This window comes from Chrysochloris asiatica, unplaced genomic scaffold, assembly GCF_000296735.1.
Source record: "Chrysochloris asiatica unplaced genomic scaffold, ChrAsi1.0 scaffold00003, whole genome shotgun sequence".
Lineage (NCBI taxonomy): Eukaryota > Metazoa > Chordata > Mammalia > Afrosoricida > Chrysochloridae > Chrysochloris > Chrysochloris asiatica.
The window spans coordinates 1681861-1704632 of NW_006408521.1; the positions used below are offsets into that span (position 1 = coordinate 1681861).

Genomic DNA, 22772 nt, shown 5'->3' on the forward strand with positions numbered 1-22772 from the left:
TCCTGGACTAGAAAGCAATAGATTTCTTGCTTCTGCCACAAATTCCCCCAGCTGTGAGCCTTCCAACCTTCTAAGTATTCCTTTATATGTGGTTCAGAGTCCTGGGACCATCCCCTGAGTCTGCTTGGTCGGGTATTCTGTGTTGTTGCCAGAGCTCTCTGCTATACGTCCACCTGATCCGCCATCTTGTTTGTTCTTCGTCTTTTGTCTTTTTACTGAATTGTAGGAATTCTTTGTATAGTCTAATTCAGAGTCCTTTATCAGATGTATGATTTGCAGATTCTTTCTCCCATTCTTTGGGTTGTCTCTTTACCTTATTGACAGTGGCCCTTTACCTTCTTGATAGTGTCCTTTGAAGTACAAAAGCTTTTCATCTGTTTAATTCCTGGTTTTTAATATTTTCCCTTTTGTGGCTTGTGCTTTAGCTGTTACGTCTGTCTTAGAAACCATTGCATAATTTAAAGCTGTGAAGATGGGGGTGTGTAGATTTTTCTGAGTTTTATAGCTTTTGCTTCTTGTATTTGGGTCACTGATATGTTGTTGTTGTTGTTGTTAAGTGCTGTGGAGTCGATTCCGACTCATAGTGACCCTGCACAGGGTTTCTGATGCTGTAATTCTTTATGGGAGCAGAACGCCTCATCTGTCTCCCACGTAACTGCTGGTAGTTTCGAACTGCTGACCTTGAGGTTGGCAGTCCGACTCGTAACCACTGTACTACCAGAGTTTCTTGGGGTCACTGATACATTTTCAGTTATTTTTTGTGTATTATATGATGAAGTGATCAAAATTCATTCTTTTTCCATGTGAATATCTAGCCCCAGCTTTAGATACTAAGAAAAAATTCTTTTCCATTTGAATTGTCTTGACACCCTGTGGAAAATCATTGGACCCTAGATGTATGGCTTTAATTTGGTTTATACTACAATAGACGGTAAGGGTATGTGAAATGTAATTAATATTAAATATGTTCTTTTTCAGTTTTCATGAAATCTAATAGACAAAAAGATAATATTTAAGTTTATTTTTCTAACTTTTTTTGACATTCATCATTTTTCTGTGGTGCATTAGTACCATATGTGGGCAGTATTTAAAAATGAAGTCTTTCAGCTATTGCTGTTAGTTGCCATGAGTCAGTTCCTACTTATAGTGGCCCAGTATACAGCAGAAGTAAACACTGCCCAGTCCTGTACCATCCTCACAGTCATTGCTGTGAGGTGTTGAATCCAGTGGTGCTGCCACTGTATCAATTCATGTCACTGAGGTGCTTCCTCTTTTTTGCTGACCTTCTACTTGACCAAGCATAATGTCCTTCTCCAGTGATTGGTCTCTCCTGATAACATGTCCAAAGTATATGAGATGAAATCTTCCCATCCTTGCTTATAAGTAAAGCATTCTGGCCATATTTCTGAGACAGCCAGAAGCTGCCAGTTCACTGTATATTTAATATTCTATGTCTTAATTCAAAGACATCAATTTTTTGGTTTTCTTTATTTATTGTCCAGCTTTCTTATGCATAAGACACGATTCAAACTACCATAGCTTGAGTTAGGTGCACCTTAGTCATCAAAGTGACATCTTTACTTTTTAGCAACTACCGTTAATGTATAAAAATGAAATTGATTTTTGTGTAGTATTCTTATATATTTACAATCTTGCTGGACTTATTAAATCATTTTTATCTGAGGTTCTTTGAGTTTTTTTGTGTGTAGATAATTATCTCTTCTCTGATTGGTGCTTACGCTTGTCCCTTTCAATTCTTTATATGCTTCTGTTTAGGACTTCCAGTTCAGTGCTCAACAGACCAATTATGGATGCATCTTCCTCTCATTTAATAGAAAAGCTTCTAGCATTTCCTAATAAATTGTAAATTTCTAAGTTTTTGAAGGTTATTTATCAAAGTAAGGAAGTTGTTTTTATGTGAATCATAGTCCTAATAAACAAAGAGTATAGTGAGGCGGTTTAATGAAGGGAAAATTAACAAAGATGTGTTCAGGGTTTCAAGCAGTCTGCAAAAGATAGTTCAGTCTTTGGGCCTGAAAGCTTTCACAGAGGGAGTGAGTTTGGGGAACATAGGGATAGTCACTTTATGGAGAACACATGACCCAGTAAAAAGGGAGTTTGAGGCGTAAATAATCAGACCTTAACTCTTCTCTCATACTCTTCAGTCTCTTCCAGCTGTCAAAGGGCAAGGGAACCCGTTGATGCAATTAATTTAAATCGACCTCATGAGAAGAGTGGAGCACTTTTTTTATTTTCTGAAGTACTTTTAAACATGAATGAATGTTTGAATATTTTTTAGCTCCTTTCTTTATATCTATTGAAATGATCATGAGTTTCTTTCCTCTAATCTGTTAAATGTGGTAGATAATAGCTTTCTAATATTAAACTGTCAATTTATAAAATAAAAAAAACTCATTCAGACAATTATTTTTAAATTTGTTTTTTTAGAAATGTGCATTCCTGGATTAAATTTACTAGTGTTTTATTTAAGATTTTTCCCTAGTTATGCAGTTAAATTAGATTGAACTTTATTGTCCTCATGAGGTTTTGGTAGCAGGTTTCTTCTAGCTTCCTGATAGCATCAAGTGAATTAGGGAGCATTTCTCTTGTTATTCTCTGAAAGTTTATTTATTTACGTCCCATAAATCCTTGATAGAATTTACCTAGAAATTCACCAGAGCAATCTTGTCTGTTTCTGTGTCTTTATAGCTTACTGTATTTGTGGTGTGGTCCTGTGGGATAAAGCACTAGACTGCAAGGTCGGTTTGAATTACAAGATCTGTGGTGCAGACTCACCAGCTGTTCCTTGGAAACTCAATACAGGGTCATTATGAGTTCGACCTGACTTGGAGGCACTTCACAACAACAACAATCCTTTCGTTGGAAGCAATTTATTTTTAATCAATGATTCAATTTCTTGAATGTCTTCAGATTTTTTGTTTGTTAATGTGATGTAAAATCTAATTACATTTTTCTATAAATTCTCCCAGTTGCCAAAGTTCAGAGTATTTTTTAAAAAGTGTCTGATGTGTCTAGTTATGACCTCCATTTCATTCCTTATATTATCTGTTACTTTTCTCTTTCTTGAACAGCTTGGCTGCCAGCCTTCTTCATGCATGTGGGGGGAAGATAGGAAATGCCAAGGGTTTTCAGTGTTCCATTTTAGACATTTACTTTCCCTGTTTCCCTATAGCAGTTTTGCCCTCAGCTATGCCTGGTTCCTGAGTGCAGAAATCCTTTGGGTCAGTCTTCACAGAATGAACCTCTCTGAAATCCAAGCCATTGCTCCCGTTTAATAATTTTGTTTCCTCTTTGGGGTGCCTGTGCATTTCTTTTTGTGGTCTTGGGAATTCAGTTATGCACATAAAACAATATTTGTTTTATTTTATCCCACATTTCTAGGTAGGAGAGTTTTTAGGATATTTTTTTCTGGGATGTTATAGTAAATAGAAGTTCTACTACTTTAAAAAAATATTCAGAGGGAAAATAACCACAAAAACAACCAGAAAAAACCTCACTGCTCTCAAGGTGATACCAACTCATAGCTACCCTGGTCCTAAGGATTTCCGAGTCTGCTGATCTGTATGGGAATAGATAGACTTATCTTCCTTCCACAGTGGGTTTGAACTGTACATTTTATGGTTAGTAGTCCAGTTCTTAACCCTTTGCGCTACCAGGACTTCTTAAAGGAAGAAGAGAAAGTTTAATTGTGTATTCCACTTCCATACCCACAGCTAAACTATGAATAGTTTAAAATTCTTATTCTCAAATTTTTTATGCTTTTATAGAGCTTTTGCAAAAACCATGTGGAGGTCATGTCTGACTTCCTTATGGCTTCAAAAAAGGGAAAGAGAACCAAACTCAGAATCAGCACAAGGCTCAGTTCTTTGAATCGAAGTTCACCCATGCCTCCCCCTGCAGCCTTCTTTAGTCTGTTTTGACACCAACCATCCCTCCCACAGCACTCTCCACATCTGGTTCGATCATCCATTGTAATGGCTACATCCACACAGAACTCTTAGCAATATTCACGATTATGGGGCTTATTAGGGAAGTGAACAAGGTACAATTCAGGATCAGAACCAGCTCAGAATTCACCAGTTTTCCGATCAGGAAAGCCTCTTCTCTGCTATACTGCAGACATGACTTAGCTTCTCAGCCATGTGGCCTCTGTCCTCTGTCCTGCTCTGGTAAGTGTTACAAAGCTCTTTTAGTCAATCTGTGAATGTTCAAAGGACACATTCTGCAAGCCAGTATCCTCCCTGTAGAAACTTAGCTTACTCACCGTGGGCCTAGAGCCTGCACTGCTCAGTCTCTCCAAGCCCCCGCCTCTGCTGTGGCCTCTGCTTTCACTGCTTTTCTTGGTAGGATTCTCATGTTTGACTCTTTTTTCAGGATGGTCCTGAGATTGTCCTTTCCTGCTTCTGAGATGTCTGGCTCCTTTTAAACCTAGCTGGATGGCAGAACTAACCAATCCCAGCCTTAAAGTCCTGTTCACCTTACTTGCATGGTCCCACTAGTCTGTCAGTTTGTCATGCTGGGGTCATGCTGTGGTGGCTTGTTGAGTTACTGTGATTCTGGAAGCTATGTCATGGGTATTTTAAATACCAGCATGGTCACCCACAGTGGACAGATTTCAGATGAGCTTCCAGACAAAGACAGATTAGGAAGAAGGAGAAATGAACTACTTCCGAGTATTTACTCACTGTAAACCTTATGAATATCAGAGAAACACTGTCAGATATAATGCCAGAAAATGAGTCTCTCTGGTTGGAAGGCGCTGAAAATGTGACTGGGGAAGAGCTGCCTCCTCAAAGTAGAGCTGACTGTGATGATGCGAATGGAGTAAAGCCTTTGGGACCTTTATTTACTGATGGGACACAACTCAAAATGAAGAGAAACATTAATAACTGGAACATGGAATGTACAAAGTAAGAATCTAGGAAAATTGGAAATTGTCAAAAATTAAATGGAATGCATAAACATTGATAATACTATATGCCTTAGTGATCTGAAAGGGGCTGAAATGGACTGGTATTGGCCATTTTGAATCTGACAATCACGTGGGTTACTGTGCTGGGCATGACAAATTAAAGAGAAATGGTATCGCATTCATTGTCAAAAGAACATATCCAGATCAGTCATGAGGTAAAACACTGTCTGTGATAGGATAATATCCATGCACCTACAGGGAAGCTCAATTAATATCACTATTATTCAAATTTACGCACCAACCACTAAAGCCAGTGAGAATGAAATAGAAGAATTCTACCAACTTTTTCAATTTGATCTTCATAATTGATCAAACATGCAATCGAGATGTATTGATCATTACTGATAATTGGAATGCAGAGGTTGGAAACAAAGAGGAAGGATTGGTAGTTGGAAAATGTGGCCTTTGTGATAGAAGTGATGCTGGAGATTGAATGATAGAATTCTGCAAGAGCAATGATTTGTTCATTACAAATACCTTCTTTAGACAGCATAAGTGACAACTATACATATGGACCTCACCAGATGGAATCCACAGAAATCAAATTGACTGCATCTGTGGAAAGAGACAGTGGCAAAGCTCTATATGATCAGCTAAAACAAGGCCAGGGGCAGATTGTGGAACAGACCATCAATTGCTCATATGCAAATTCAGACGGAAGTGGAAGAAAATGAAAATAAGTCCACGAGATCCAAAATATGAACTTGAATATATTCCACTTAGAGATCATCTGAAGAACAGATTTTAGAAATCATCTGAAGAACAGATTTGATACATGAAACACTAAAAACCGGAGACCAGAAAAGTTGTGGGATGACATCAATAACGTCATACGGGAAGAAAGCAAAAGAAGACAAGAAAGAAACAAAAGAACAAAATGGATGTCAGAAGAGACTCTGAAGCTTGCCTTCCAGGGTGGAGATGCCAAAGCAGATGGAACAAATGAGGACGTACAAGAGCTGAACAGAAAATTTCAAAGGTCAGCTCGAGAAGACAAACTCAAATATTATAATAAAATGTGCAAAGATCTGGAGTCAGAAAACCAAAAGGGAAAAAACACACTCAGCATTTCTTAAGTTGGGGGAACTGAAGAAAAAATTCAGGCCTTGACTTTGTTATTGAAGGATTCTCTGGGCAAAATATTGAATGATGCAGAAAGCATCAAAAGAAGATAGAAGTAATATACAGAGTCACTGTACCAAAAGGAAATGGTAGATGTTCAGCCATTTCAAGAGGTAGCATAAGATCAAGATCCAATGATACTAAAGGAAGAAGTCCAAGGCACATTGAAGGAATTGGCAGTGAACAAGGCACCAAGAATTGATGGAATAAAAATGGAAATCTTTCAAGAAAGTGAGGCAGCATTGGAGGCACTCACTCATCTCTTAACAAGAAATTTGGAAGACAACTATCTAGCTGACTGATTGGAAGAGATCTGTATTTGTGCCCATTCCAAAGAGAGGTGAACCAACTGAATACAGAAATCATTATGAGTTTGAACCAATTTGATGACACTTAACAACAACATTATTAACTAAAGTCTCTAGTTTACACTAAGATTCATCTGTTGTGTTGTAAAGTTCTCTGGGTTTTGACAAGTGCTTAATATTATGTGTCCATCATTACAGCATCATACAGAATACTTTCACAAGTCTAAAATGCCCTGTGTTCCAGCTGGTCATCCATTCCTCCTCCCTCTAATCCTCTGCTAACTACTGATCTTCCATTGTCTCTCTAGTTTTTCCTTTTCCAGAATGTCTTAAGACATTTTTGTGTAGTTTTTTTATGTGGACATATGTTTTCATCTCATTTGTGCAAATACTTAGAAATGCTATTGCTGGATCAAAGGATATGCCTGTTTTTAGCTTTGTAGGGAATTGCCAGACTGCCTTCTTAAAACCTTAGATAGATAACCTTCTAAAACCTTTAGCTAAACACGGGCATTTTCACCAACAATTTTGAGAATTGTTTATGTACATCTTACCAGTAATTGGTGTGGTCATTGTTTTGGATTTTAACCATTCTAATAGGTGTTCTAAGAAGCCCTGGTGGTAAAATGATTATGCACTCAGCTGCTAACTGAAAGATCTATGGTTCGAACCCGCCAGTGGACTCAGCTGGAGGAAAGACCTGACAGCCTGCTCTTGTAAAGATCACAGCTTAGGAAACCCTGTGGGATAGTTACACTGTTGTGTAGGTTCTCTAAAAGTTGGAGTTGACTTGACAACACATAACAACAGAAACTATATAGTGACAGCTTATTGTTGTTTTCATTTGCAATGAGTTTAAACTCACCATCCACTCCTTGGAAACCCTATACTGGGTCGTTATGAGTCAGAAGGGACTCGATGGCACTAAATAAAACAGTGACATAAGAGGACTCGTGGTGTGGTGCTGTAGGATCAGCACTAGACTTTGAACTTTAAGATCCGCAGTTCAAACCTACCTGCTGCTTCTCAGATACCCTATACAGAGTCGCTATGAGTTGGAACAGACTTGACGGCTCTTAACAGTGACAACAACAGTGACATAAGATGCCATGGTCTTGTTGCTCCTACAAAATGATTGCCTGGGTCATAACCTTGCAAGGATTGGTAATATGCAATTAGTGGTTTGATACTTCACCCAATAGAACTGACGGCCTTGTGGTCCAAGAAGAGAATTGGTTCCTTCATGGTTCTGCTGGGAGAGGAGCCATGCCTTGAAATTGACAAGGAGTTTGTTTGTATAGTGAAGCCTGTAATAAGAGAACTTGATAGAACTGCCTTTTTTTTCTGGGTAATGGAAATTTTCTGCCTTTGACATGGTGCAGTCTTACTACTTTTCTATCACTTGTTTCAGTGCAAAAAGAGTTTTCCTTCTCTGATAGACTTCTGTCATACATAGGTTCTGGCTTTTGTTTTTACTTACAATGGCCAAAAGTTTGGGGGTACATCACTGGCCTCAAGAACAGTGTGTCATTTAGATCTGGGGTTCCTGCATTGAGAGTCTCCTAGACCCAAAAGAGCGAGAGCTGTAATAATGGAGACAGCATTTTTAATGTGTTTGCCATTTGTATATCACCTTTAGTGAGTTTAAGGCCTTTTTGAATCTTTGCTCATTTTGTAATTGGGTTATTTGTTTTTTCTTACCAGATTTGCAAGTATTTCCACCAGCCTATGGCTTGTCTTTTCATTCTCTTTACTGTGTCTTTCAAAAAGGAGACGCTTATTATTTTAATGAAGCTAAGGCACTGTGCGTTAATGTACTGGACTGCAAAGTCGGTTTGAACCACAAGGTTGGTGGTCCAAGCTTACCAGCCACTCCTCGGAAACCCTATACAGGGTTGCTATGGGTTGGAACTGACTTGATGGCATTTAACAATGATAACAATTGTACTTTTAATGTTTCTAAAAAGGTCATTGCCAAACCCCAGATCGCTTAAAATTTCTCCTGTGTATAGTTACAGTGGTTGTATAGTTTTACATCTTACATTTAGATCACTTATGGATTGAATTGTGTTCCCCCAAAAATGTGTGTCACTTTGCCTGGGCCATGATTCTCAGTAGTTTGGCTGTTATGTAATTATGAAATTATTTGTCATGCTGTGATCTGGTATGATCAGTCAATCAGTTATAAGGGGATTAATGTGGGATGCAGCACGCTTACTCAGGTCACAACCTTGATTCTAATTTAAGTCGAGTTTCCCTATAGCGTGTACCACCTTTTATAAGAGAGAAAAGGAGAAGTGAGCAAAGAACCTAATAAAAGCAAAAGAGAGAGAGCCTGAGAGGAGAGTGTGTGTTTTGGATCTGGTATCACTGTGCTGAGAACCTCTTAGCCCTATGGGAAGATTGATGCCCATATACATGGAGATTTGCAAGGAACACTAGGACCACTGATGTTGAAAGGAGACAAAAACCGTACCCTATGAGCCAACAGAGAGATTAAGTCTCGGCCCCTAGAGTGTGTGTGCCCTAAAGTCATAAGTGTCTAGCCACCTAAACGATGAGAATAAATTTCTGTTTGTAAAAGCTGTGTACTTGTGATATTTCTGTCATAGATAACTAAAGATAATGGGTCTGTGACCTGTTTTGTGTTAATTTATATAAAAGATATAAGCTCTATGTGTATCATGTTTTTGCATGTGGATGTCCAGCTTGTTTCTGCACTATTTGTTGAAAAGACTGTCCTTATTCCAACAAATTCCCTTTCTTTTCTTTTGTCAAAGATCAGTTGACTATATTTTCTGGATCCTGTTCTGTTCAACTGATCTATTTGTCTTTTCACCAATATCACACTCCTTGATCACTATAACAATATATTAAGTCTTGAAGTTGGGTATTGTGAGTATTCCAACTCTATTCATTAGTATTGCTTTGACAAGTCTATATTTTTGCCTTTCCATATAAACTTTATAATCAGTTTGCTGATATCCACAAAATACCTTGCTGGGATTTTGACTGAGATTGTATAATTATGTTTTATGTAACTACTTAGAGTGAATATAGTTTAATATATTAAATTTAATTAAATTGTGGTACTAAGTTTTTTGAAGTATTTCACATTAGTAAACTTGGATTGTTTTGAAGAGAGTTCATTGGATAATATGTCTTACAAGTTGTTTTTAAATAAAAAAACATGTTCCTTCTCTTTTCTAAGAAAAAAGCTAGAATCTGGCAGACTCCAGGATCTCCAGAAATTCCTAGTGTCTTTTAGAATTATTAATGGCTATAAGTCAAGGAATTTAAATAAGCAATAATTAGACTTATGTTGTGTTAAAGGATAATTTTTATAGAAGTAAAATCACAACTTCAATAAAGATGTAAAATGCTTATGTGTTAAAGATTTTATTTAGCTCATTATTTAATAAGGGGATTGTTGTTAAGTGCCGTCGAGTTGGTTCCGATCCATAGCGACCCTGTACAAGGTTTCCGCGGGTGTAAATCCTTACGGGAGTAGAAAGCCTCATCTTTCTCCCGCGGAGCGGCTGGTAGTTTTGAACCGCTGACCTTAAGGTTCGCAGCCAGATATTAAAACTGGAACAAAAGAAATATCAAGCAAGTATACATTTACATAGAATAAAAGAAAATTGAAATAAATTTACGGTGGACACTAACCTCTACTCCATCCCATGAGGTGTGAACAGAAGGCATTATTTGTTTGCATGCATATGGAAAAGAATTACTTTGCAATGCTATTAGTTATTTATAATTTACACTGTTGTAAATAAAGTAGTTGAAGGACAGTGAAAAGCTAGAATCAGATAATCAGATAATCTAAACAGTACATAGTTTTTCATTGGAAATACCCAGTAATCTTTTTAGCGTATTCCAAATTTACTTCAGTTGAAACTCATACCAAGATAAAATATGATTCAACAGTATTGTGGTTTTTTTGAGAATTGTGCGGGACAGTTACAAAACATTATAAGAAAGTAACATGCAATTGTCATATTTCCATTTGTTTCAGGTTTATGCTGCTGATTGTAGTGACAGTGTTCTTTTAGAACTACGAAAATATTTGCCAAGATATTATGGCATCTGGTCACCTCCCACTGCACCAAATGGTAATTTTTTTTCTTCAAAAATCCATTTTTTAGTCTTAGTTTATTAGAGTGTTTTTTAAAAGACTTCATGTAAAATCAGTCCTAGTATTATAAAAACACGGTGTATGTGTATTTTTCTCTCTCATCCATCTCTTCCTTTCTTATTCATGCTTTTGCTTTTCATGATCTTCTTAAATGAGATACACAAGTAAATGACCAATCTGCTGTAATTGATTTAAAACCTAAATATTAGTATTTAATACTGTATTAATATAAAAGTGTTTTTCTTTCCAATTATATTATGTAAGTTCTTTTCCCATGTCCAGTAGGAATAAAAAAATCAAGAGAAATATTTCCCTGCATGATTTACCGCCTACCTCCTTTTCTGCTTCCTCATTCTTATCTGCAGGCTTGAAATTGCGGTCTTTTTGAAAAGTACTGGTAAGTTTCATCATTAGAGGCAAAATGATGTATGTAATGGCACAACAATTCTTTTTCCTCACTGTATTGAACTCTTTTCTTGAAGTGGTATATGACAATTGAAGGCCTTGTCACAACAGACAAAATTTAATTAAACAAGCATCATGGCAACCTAACCACTCAAAATTGAATCACCTATTCAAAAGAATTTTAGTTATGGTGTTGGAGAAGAATATTGAAAGCACCATGAACTTCCAGAAAAACAAACAAATCTGTGTTGAAAGATGTGCATTCATATGTTCTTTAAAAGCCAGGATGATGAGACTTTGTCTGACATACTTGGTACATGTTATTAGGAGGGACCAGTCCCTGGAAAAGGACATCATGCTTGGTAAAGCAGGTCCGCAAAAAATAGAAAGGCCCTAACAACATGGATTGGCACAGTGGCAGCAGCATTGGGCTCAAGTGTGACAATTGTGAAATGGCCCAGGACTAGTATTGTAAATGTGAGGATGCACGGAATACTTGGATAGTGAAGTTTGTACTTTTGTTGTCAATGTGAACTGTTGGATAATGAGATAGTTGATAAGTGATGAGCAGGTACAGTATGAAAAGTAGAGTATGCAGACAAAATTTGCATAAGAGGAAATATTTTAATTAAAAGTAACTTTATAGGTTAGGATTATTAGCTTATGATTTAAAAATCAAAGCAAGGGCTTACTAGTCATCAGCAACCTTTTTGGCCTTTGTTTTGGATTGCATTTTGTGCCTTCCTGCCTCCCTCCGCCTTTTCCTAGAACACAAAAATGGAATTCTTAGCTCTTATACCTGTCGATGTGATCCTGTTTGGAAATAGGGTTTTTCCTCTTGTTATATTCAAGATGTAATACAAGTGTAGGGTGAATCCTAAAACTAATCACTTTTGAGTTATAAAAAGACTAGACTAGACACAGACACACATGCAGGGGGCAATAGAGTTGCTATGTGAGTGTCATCTATAAGCTAAGGGAACATCAAGAAACCAAGGAATGCCCAGGACTACTGATGAGGAAGAAATTGACTAGACTGAGACCTTGATTTGTACTTTTAACCTCCAGAACTGTGAAAAAACAAATTTGTGTTTGTTAACACCTTTGTCTTGTGGTGCTTGTGTTGTAGCACCATTAGGTAACGAAGACAGAATTTGGTACTCAGAAATGGGATTGCTGCTCTTAATAGCTCATGTGTAGAAGTGGTTTTGGAATTGAATGATGAGTAGAGGCTGGAGGGGTTTTGACATGCTAAACTACCTTGAAGAGACTGTTGTTAGAATTATGGACATTTCTGGTATGGGCTCAGAAAGAATTGAGAGCTCTTGGGAAAGTTTCTGTCATCAAACAGAATGTTGCTAGTAATACAGACATTGAATACTTCTGGTGAGACTATATAATAATGTGTAACTGTACAGGGTCGCTATGGGTCGGAACCGACTCGACGGCACTTAACAACAACAACAACAATTGTATATTAAACAGAAGGTGATCCTTGTTATAAAGGGGCAAAGAACTTGTCTGAATTTTGTTCAAATGTGTTATGGAAGATAGAGCTTTTAAGGAAAGAACTTGGATATTTAATATGTTGAGGATATTTCTAAGCAAAATCTTGAAGATGTTGTGTAGTTTCTCTTTCTTTGTCACTGACAGTAAAAGGCAGAAGAAAAGAGATTGATTTTTGGATGAATTGTGCAAAAAGAAACAAAAATTAAAGATTTGGAAAGTTCTATAGAAAAATTAAGAGGGCATGCCATCAAAAGGACATCAAGTTCATAATTATGCAACTGCTAAAGAAATTAAGCTTAAGCTTAAGCACTTAACAACAACAACAACAAAGAAATTAAGCTTGTGACTGACTGATGGATCGAGTCAACTGTAGCAAAAATCCTGTCAGCCTAGAATGCAGAAGACTGAGATAGGGTGAAATGAAGAAAAACTGTGTGCTTTATCCAAACCAGGCAGGACATTGGTCAATGGAGTTACTTAGTTAAAAACATCTGTTGTTAGCCTTCAAGGAAAGGAAGGCATTATCCTGGGATCGGTTCAGTATAACTTTTGAAAGTATTGTAAGCATAGAAGTCAGGACTGCTGCCTCCTCATCTTAAAATGGTGGAGTTACAACCCCTAAGTTTCAAAGGGTGGGATTATTACCTTTTAGATTTTAGAGTGGGGTCTCCTTTACATCCATTCTAGAGGGAGGAGCTGCCCTTCAAGTGGGCTAAGAGAACGGTCATGCTGGTGGGTAGGGAGAATAATGCTTCCCAAGCTAAAGGTTCTGGGGTCACTGTTCTAGTGAGTTTTCAAAGCGGGTGACACCCAGGACTGAGGGGCCTTTGCCCCTAAACCAGAGAATGCGGCTGACCAGATGCTAAAGGGTGGGGCCATTATCCTGATGTGTCTAGAAAATAGATTATTCGCAAACCTTGAGAGTTAATAAGATTTATGTGGACTTTAAGACTTTCTTGGAACCCATGACTTTGCTGCTTAGTGCATGTTCTAACATTGACTTAGGAAGCATATATAGACATATATCATAGCTATTGTGGGTTAGTTGCCTCTGCTTGAATAATTATGTTGTTGCTATACATTTTTTTCCCGGTGAGTTTAATTTTTTAAAAAAATTTTTATTCTTTGGGTGAAATCTTTTGATGTACATGTTGTTGTTGTTGTTAAGTGCCGTCGAGTCAGTGCCGACCCATAGTGACCCTGTACAGGGTTTCCGAGGGTATAAATCTTTACAAGAGCAGAATGCCTCATCTTTCTCCCGCAGAGCAGCTAATAGTTTTGAACTTCTGACCTTAAGGTTCACAGCCCGATTCGTAACCACTACGCTACCAGAGCTCCTAAAATTTAAGATACTTATGTACATCATAAGTATCTTAAATTTTAGGAGCTCCCGTTTCAAGTCTCTAACTCTTGGTTCTCTAGAGAAGCAAAACTAATGAAGTATATACTGCTGTTGTTAAGTGCCATGAGTCCCTACTCATAGTGATCCTGTATAGTGTTTCCAAGGAGTGGCTGGTAGTGTTGAACCACTGACCTCGTGGTTTAAGCTGACCTTGCTGTCTAGTGCATAATCCTGCAACACCACGCCAGGACTCCACACTGCTCACAGAAGATCTCATCATGAGGAATTACAATATGTTGACTGCCAAACCACTATGAATTCTGGTTCAGTCAAGTTGACACAAAACCTTATCTATCTCATCTAGTGTCTTCTATTGTTTTTATGTTGTTAGCTATGTTACATGGTGTATTTATGCCATATGTTAGGACTATAAGTTTGTCTTTATTTTTTCATTGCTGATCTTTATAGTTTTGGTTTTACATTTGCATTGTTGTTATATATGGGTTCTGTTTCATTTTTCTGCAATAGGATATTCATTTCTGCCATTACCATTTGTTAAATTCTAATACTGGTATTGTCAATATGGTAAGCAGGAAAATGAGCAAAAGTAGGATCAATTGTAAACTAAATAGTAGGGGGAGAAAAGAACAAGTAATAAATATATATATATATATATATAGATCAGTAATACCAGCAGTTACTTCCCGGGATTATGTGGTTTATTAACTGTTGGACAGAACTGTTAAACCATACAAATTGTTTAACTTTGATTTTGTTAGAGCTATCATAAATCCTCTTTCTGATTCATCCTTTGATTATAATGAAAGAAATATAAGATGGAAAACATTAATACATGTGTAATCCACAAGGTCATAAAACAAATGGCTTCTTAAATTGTAGTAGAACCATGTGGTTTGTATTACTGTGCTTTTACATGGTACTGTACTATATTCTGGCTTTTATGAGGGGAAGGGCATTGTTTTTTTCTGTGTTTACAGTAGATTTTATAAAGCTTATTATATACTTTTTATAATCCAAAGTAATAAAATGCTGAAAGTACCACCAACTTGCTTAGCAAATTATTGTAGCTTGAGGTAAGCATAAGAATGTGCTGGCCTATAGATTTTTTTGTTTTCTAAACAGCTTTTAGAAGTATAAATATTATACCATAAAACACATCCATATAAGGTCTACAAATCACTGATATTTATGTATATTAACAGAGTTGTGCAGTCATCACCACTATTTAATTTTAGAGCAGAAACAATGGTATTATTTTTTTCCCTTAAACATTTTTTGGCATAATCATTGAATATCAAGTTAGTTATATATAAATTTTATTTGTAACAGTACATAAAGACATGGTTGTCTTTTCTTTTTTAACCATTAAATGCTTTTAAATGTAGACAGTTCTGGGATTATATGAGCTCCATTCCTAAGTCTGTCTTTAAGGTCAATGTGTATGTTAATTATGCGCAATTAGTATCTAATATCATTTTATCAAAAAATTATCTTGGGGTATTGTATATAGTGTGCCTTTCTAGGCATAAGAAACATTAAAGAAATACTTCTAGACACATTAAAAGCACCTTAAGCATAATAATTAGTCCATACAATAGTGATCCTATAATAATATTTTGATACAACACAAAGTAGCACTTGTTTGTTTTTATGAACCATTGTATATACCTCAATTTTTTTTCCTTTCATTTATTTATTTTTGTTTTGTTTGCTTTTTTTCTTTTTTTTACTGTGAATTGAGTGATAATTTTCATGGAAGAACAACAGTTTTACATTCAGCCTATCGTATTTCATTTCATTGAAATGATTACAATTCCTTCCGTTCATCATCATTCATCAGTATTTGCTTCAATTCCCTGTTTTATTTTTAGATGTACACTGGAACATATATAATCATTTAAATGACCAAAGGGCATATTCTGCAAGCCTGCCTCCTGGCTGCCATCTTCCTTGGCTTCCTTGAACAGCCTTTTTCTGTCCATAAGTGTAGAGTCCACGGCTGCTCTGTCTCTAAATGTCATCATCTCTGCCTCTGTCTCTGGTGTTGCTGCTTCCCTGAATAGGGTCCTACATTCTGCTTATGCTCTTCTCCCTTGATGGTCCTAGAGTACTCTCTTCCTAGACTGTAAGATTAACTACTCCCCCCTTTATGCTACAAAACTGCTATCTTTACAGTTATTACAATTGCAATTAGTCATAACATTTACTATTGAATCATAAGACTCTTATCCCCATCTCCTTTCACCAGACCCATCTAGACAAGATGAAAACTTATTTCACTGGGGATTTTAGCTTCCCCCACGCACTCTGAAACTAAACTCCCTCTTGAGAACTTGTAATCTAGTCACTTTGTGCCTTTTAGTAACCCCATTTTAGGTAGCCAATGTCTAAATTGTCCATCCTTATCAATCCTGTGTACAGAGAGGATAGTGTTGATCCTTGATGTGAACACTCCTTCTCTCTCAGTTGTATACCTCAAAATTTTAATATAATAGGTTTTACAGGGGTTAGGTTATAACCATGGTTGTACATGTCAGGCATTCATAACCTAGGGACTGCCTTCCTTATTGATAGTGAGTTGTTTGGAGAGACAGAAAAATATAACATCAAGTAGGTTTGAGGAAATTGGGAATTGCCAAATGTGATCTCCAGTCCGATTCATAGGTAGATGTCTGGATCTAGTTTTACTAATCAAGCCTCATGAATCATGGCCTGAGACAGTGTAGCATTATGTGTCTGTTCCTTGCCTCCCCCTTTACACTGAATTTGAAACGCCAGGGCTTCTGCTTACCTTTCTGTATGAGTAACTTCCTTTAGAAAGATCAGCATGAGACTGGTTCCTGTATTGTTAGTTGCTGTTGAGTCAGTTCCAACCTGTAGCTACTAGCCTTTATATGCGAGAATAAAACACTGCCGCCTGGTCCTGCGCAGTACTCAAAATTGCTGCTCTGCTTGAGCCCATTGCTGTTGACATTGTGCCAGTCCATCTCATTGGGGGGCATGTTCTTTTTCGCTGACCTTCCATTTTATCAAGCATGATATTTTTCTCCAGGGACTGATTCTCCTGATAATATGTCTGAAGTATGAGAGTTGAAGTTTGGTCATCTTGGCTTCCGACACAGATTTGTTTGTTTTTCTGGCAGTCAGTCATACCTTTAGTATTCTTCTCCAACACCATTAACTCAAATGCACCAATTCTTCTACGTTCTTCCTTATTCGTCATCCAACTTTCATGTGCACATGAATCTTGGAAATACCATGGCTTGGATCAGGCATGCTTTTTTCCACAGATTGACGTCATTACTCTTGAACACTTTAAAGAGATCTTGTGCAGCAGTTTTGCCTAATGCAATATGTCGTGAGGTTTCTCAACTGTTGCTTCCATGAGTATTGCTGATACCCATCCAAGCTCAATGGAGTCTTGGACAGCTTCAATTTTTTCTCCATTTATCATGATGTTATTTATTGGTCTTATGAGTTGGAGGTTAAAGATACCCACTGTTAGACTTTTCTCCATGGTGTCCTGGTGTGGCATTGTACCATTGAACTGCAGGGATAGTTTGAACTACAGGGTTGATGGTTCAAACTTACCACCTGTTCCTTGGAACTCTTATGCAGGGTCAGTATGAGTTGGAACTGACTCGATGACATGTAACAACAACAACAACAGCATACCACTTCATAGCCCTTGATATCATTCTCCACTCCTCGCTCGCCTCAAATCTCAGGGTTCTACAACACACTGCAATGTCTCACAAAACTCACAATTGTTTTTAAAAATGGCTCACACATTTGTGGATGTTAGCAAGTCTGAAATCAGTCTGGAGGAATCTTCTCACCAACTTAGTTTCAGGAGCCAAGGGGAGACAGTCTGTTGATGCACTAGGCTACAGGAGCAGGTGAATCAGGTCATGTGATGGACTGAAAGTCCCACAAACTGGAAGTCAGAATTAATGAGCCAGATGCAAGATCTGGGGCAAGAGAATGAGCTTGTCTAAAGCAGTCTTATAAATTGGAAGCAGACTATGCCCCAAAGGAAACTAAAATAGTGATTTAAGTCACATGTTTTAGTAAGGTGGGGCATCCTTAATCATTAGTTCCACCATAATCTTTACTCCTTAGCTCCATGTTAATCTTTATTCCCATAGTAAGTCATTTCAAAATTGGTCCATAATCACAGGCATTTTGTTCTGACTCAGAGTGAACCTGGGGGCAACAGAACAAACCCTGCCCGGTCCTGCGCTATCCTTACAGTTGTTTGATTGCTGCTGGCACCAGTCCATCTCGTTGGGGGCTTCTTCTTTTTTGCTGACTCTCCGTCTTTCATACTTTGGACATATTGTCACTGGAGAAGGACATCATGTTTGATAAGGTGGATGGACACAGAAAAAGAGGAAGACCCCAACGAAATAGGTTGGCACAGTGGTAACATCAATGGGCTCAAACGTAACAACAATTGTGAGGTTGGCCAAGGATCGGGCAGTGCTTCGTTCTGTTGTTCATAGGGTCACTATGAGTCAGTACCAACTTGATGACACCTAACAACAAACACCATTTTACTAAGCGTGATTTCTTCTCCAGGGACTGGTCTCTTCTGACAACATGCCCAAAGTATGCAAGATTAATTTTCGCCATCCTGGCTTCAAAGCAACATTCTGGCTGTATTTTTTTAAATCACAGATTTGTTTGTCCTTCTGGCAGTCCATTGCACTTTGAATATTATTTGCCAACACCATAATTCAAGTACATAAATTCTTTTACTGTCTTCCTTATTCAGTGTTCAAATTTCACATGCATATGAGGTGATTGAAAATACCATGGCTTGAGTCAAGTGCAATTTAGTCCACAAACTGGCATATTTTTGTTGTTGTTAAGTGCTGTCAAGTTGGTTCTGACTAATAGTGACCCTGTATAGGATTTCCAAGGAGTGGCTAGTGACATTGAATCACTGTTCAAACAGACCTTGAGGTCCAGTGCCACACCTGGTCTCCAAACTGGCATGGAAGCTAGGATTTATAGTACCTCACAGAATGGAGAAATTTGACTAGAAGGACCATAATAAATAATTAGCTCCCCTGTACATTCCTTCTAGTTTTGGCTTCTGTTGATCTCAGAAATGGTTGGTGATAGAAGAAGAAGGCCTTTTCACTTGGCTTCTTAGTTGGGAAATGGTTCTAGCATTTCCCATTTTTAGAAAGTTCAGATATAAAAATGTTAGCCAATGCTTAGTAGAATTTTCTGATACTCTTAAACTTTACTGTGTTTTTAGCCAGCATGATCTCTTGTAGTGAACTTCACAGAGTTATAACATTATAACAAAAAAAAAAAAAAAAAAAAAAAGCCCTTTTATTTATTACACAAATATTAGCACCAAGCTTTACAAAATATCTCTCCTACATCTGAGGTTCACAAATGCTCACCCTGACGTGTGGCAGACTGTCTTCATATGAATCATTAGTCCTAAATAAAACTTTATTATGCAAATAAGCTCTCCATTTAAAAGAAAAATTCAAAATTCTGTCTTTTTTTGTAAGCGGCTTCTATTTTGTTCTCTTGTATATTCTAGAACAGTGCCTTTTACAATTAAGTATGTACTGAATATATGAAATTTTCTTTTGGAAGGTATAAAAATGGCGTGTGGTCTGATTTCCTCAATTTCACAAGGGGGAAGGAGCATCAAAATCAGTATAGCCTAAGGTGGATTCTTATGGGATCGATAAACCTCCACGCTCCAACATTTTTTATCGATTCTGTCATCAATCGCCCCTCCTCTGGCATTCTCTGCTTCTCTGTTGGGCTTGATAATTCATTGCAATGGCCACATAGAATTCATAAACCATAGTCACACTTGTGGGGTTTATTAGGAATGCTCAGAATATAGTTCTTCGATTAAGACTATCTCTTGACATCAATTCCTGCAGTATACCCGGATCCCATGGCCTCTTGGTCTGGTCCACTGCCCTGTGTGGGCAAATGCTAACTCTGCCAAGAAGTTTCTAGAGGCACCCATCCTCCTAGCAAGTCCCCTGGCTAAAGGCACTCATCTCTCTCACTCAGTGGGCAAGGAAGTCCACCGTGCTGTCTCTTACCACTCTTCTGCTTCTGCTGCCTTCTCTTCTCTGTCACTGTTTCTTCCAGTCTCAGGTGCCACAGCTTTCCATCTCTAGGATTGACAATGTTAAGTGCAAAGGATGCATGCACTCTTTCTTGGCATTTCTTTTTTGATGCTAATGAGCTCTACCTTCCCGAATTTGGGATGGCTCATTTTAAGTTTAGGGGAATGCCAAAATTGACTAGATACTATGTTAGGATTCTCTACATCTTATTTGAATGGTTCCCCACTCCCACAATTGTTGTTGTTAAGTGCCGTCGAGTCCCACAATAGTGCCATATAATTTTATTTACATTGTTCTCAACCTAGCTAATTCTGTTAGTGACCCACAGCATCTCATAGTTGCATAGTACTACCCAGTCACTTGACTGTACTTAACAACAGCAACAACCCAGTACTTCCTGTTTTATGTAGGGTCACAATGAGCTGGAACCTAACATCAACAAAAGCCAGTCGTTTGATGGGAGTTAGACTATTACTGGTGGTGGTGGTGATGTGCCTTGGAGTCGGTTCCCACTCAGAGCGACCCTGTACAGGGTTTCTGAGGCTGTAAATCTCCACGGGATCAGAAAACCTCATCTTTCTCCCGCAGAACAGCTGGTAGTTTTGAACTGCTGATCTTGCAGTTTGCAGCCCGATTTGTAACCACTATGCTACCAGACTATAACTAGAAGAGCCATATTAAGCAATTTACAGAACCACAGAGGGCATAAGGGGAAAGTTGTAACCTCCATTTATGAAACTATGACTCGCAGTATACTAGGCACTTTTCTCATTTGTCTTCGTGGTCTCCATGAGTTAGATTCTATCATTATCTCCATTTTACATAACAATAAAAATGAGCTTTAAAGACATTTTCAAGGTTACAGCCTAGCAAATAATAGAGCTGAGATATGAACTTAATTTCTTTTGCTTCCAGAACTATTGCTTTAAACCCAGTGCTTTTGGTTAAGACTCTTTTTGTACACATTAGAGAAAAAAACTTGAACTTGATTAAACTAAAAGGAATTTATGCTAACGGTATAAAAGTGTTTTATGAAAGCCAAGGACTGGGAAGCTGCACCCAAGATGGGACCAGAATCAGAAATTGAAAACCTGTCAGAACTTGGGGAGATCTCTTTCTGTATGCCTACTTTATTTCTTAACTCCTTTATTTCTTTCCTCTTCCATGTACTCTTGTCATGTCCCCTCGCCCCACCAGACTTAATACATATGTTATAGCATCAATCAGTCATGGAGAATAAAAGGTTATCTCTGAATTCCAACTCCAAATGAGCAAGACTGGCCAGGCTTAGGTCAGTTATTGTCTCTGCTTTGTGGATGGTGACAGATAAGCTGGACTCACAAGGTATCACTCTAATTGCAAAGGGACCTTTTCTTTGGGTCTGAGAATAATTCTTGTGTGGGTAGACACCAAAATGATTCAGTGATAGTCTATGTAGTCAAGTGTTTTAAAACCTAAAAAAAAAAAAAAAAAAATCTGACATGTAATAAGAAATACATTTTATATAAACCAAACCACACAGAAATACTTAATTTTAACTGCATGTGAGATAAATATTTCCCTTTGTCTCCACCCAAGAAATCCATTAGGTTGCATTTACAACCCAGTAATGGGTTATAACCAACAAATTGAACATGCTTGTCCTGCTCCATTCCATATCAAAGGGGCCTGATTAAATGGTAATCTTTGTTTCCCATGTAGTGTAAGTGAAGATGTCCTCTAGTGAAATGCCTGTGATTACTTACGTTACTGAATCTGAAGATTGCTCTACCTTGAGTTAAGCTCTATTTTAGAAAAGTGATTTGCTAAGGTAGCATTTTTTCAGAGTGAATGTGGTACAAGGGACTTGAAAAAGTTAGTGGAAAAATGGAATGAAAAGAGTGGAATTTTTCCACAAACTGTTTGAAGCCTCTTGTATAACATCATATTCTTTCTTAAGAGCTCTGCAAGTCTGAAACAGATTTTGTTTATCACTTTGGGGTTGGAGACAGCTGGGAGGAAGAACTGAGGCAAGAGAACTAAAAGAAAACTCCAAACCAGTCTTCAGGAGGCTGTAATTTAAGATATTGTTTCTGAAGGCTAATAACCAATCAAGTGCTCATTTGCTAATTTCTGCCTCTAAAATATATCAAGAACCTGAAAGTAAGATAAGGAGGAAAAAAAAAAAATCCCACACAATTAGCCAGGTGAAATAAACATCAAATAAAATCCATGGTAACCAGGCCTGTTTACTTAGAGAAATGATATTGTAAAGGAATTATTCAATTTCTGATTGCTTAAGGATGGCCAAGTTCAAAATCCACTGGGAATGGGAAGGAGAAACATTCATCCATTCAGCAAACATTGTATTTCTACTCTCGTTATGGGTCAGAATCGACTTGATGGCACTAATAACAACTGTATAAAGAGTTGGCATTTCTGTTTATTCTTCCCAAGAGGAGGAGGAATAAATAGGGATTTTGTATTCAGACTTAAAAAGTCTGCTATCTCTAATCACAAAGTAAGTTTCTTGTTTACTTTTTATCACCACTAAATTAATAAGGAAAATAATAATCGTATGCTGAAATACATATATTAAATTGTTTGGTAGGTTCACTTAATATCTTTATACTGGAGTATAAAGCCTCATATCTGAGAAATTGATGGTCTGTTCCACAGTCTGCCTCTAACCTTGTTTTGAATGATGATATGGAGCTTTTCCACTGTCTCTTTCAATAGATGTAGTCATTTCTGTGCATTTCATCTGGTGATGTTATGTATACAGTCTCATTTCATCTGGTGATATCATATGTACAGTCTTTTTTTTTTTTTTTTT

The 22772-nt window shown here is 37.5% G+C and overlaps 1 protein-coding gene across 1 annotated transcript in view; it reads left to right on the plus strand.

Annotated features, from left to right (window-relative positions):
• IPMK (inositol polyphosphate multikinase) overlaps positions 1-22772 on the plus strand; it is a 77295-nt gene that overhangs the window by 24712 nt on the left and 29811 nt on the right. The window contains exon 3 of the mRNA XM_006831103.1: positions 10445-10541. Within this exon, the coding sequence (XP_006831166.1) occupies positions 10445-10541 (97 nt within the window). The remainder of the gene's footprint in view (positions 1-10444; positions 10542-22772) is intronic.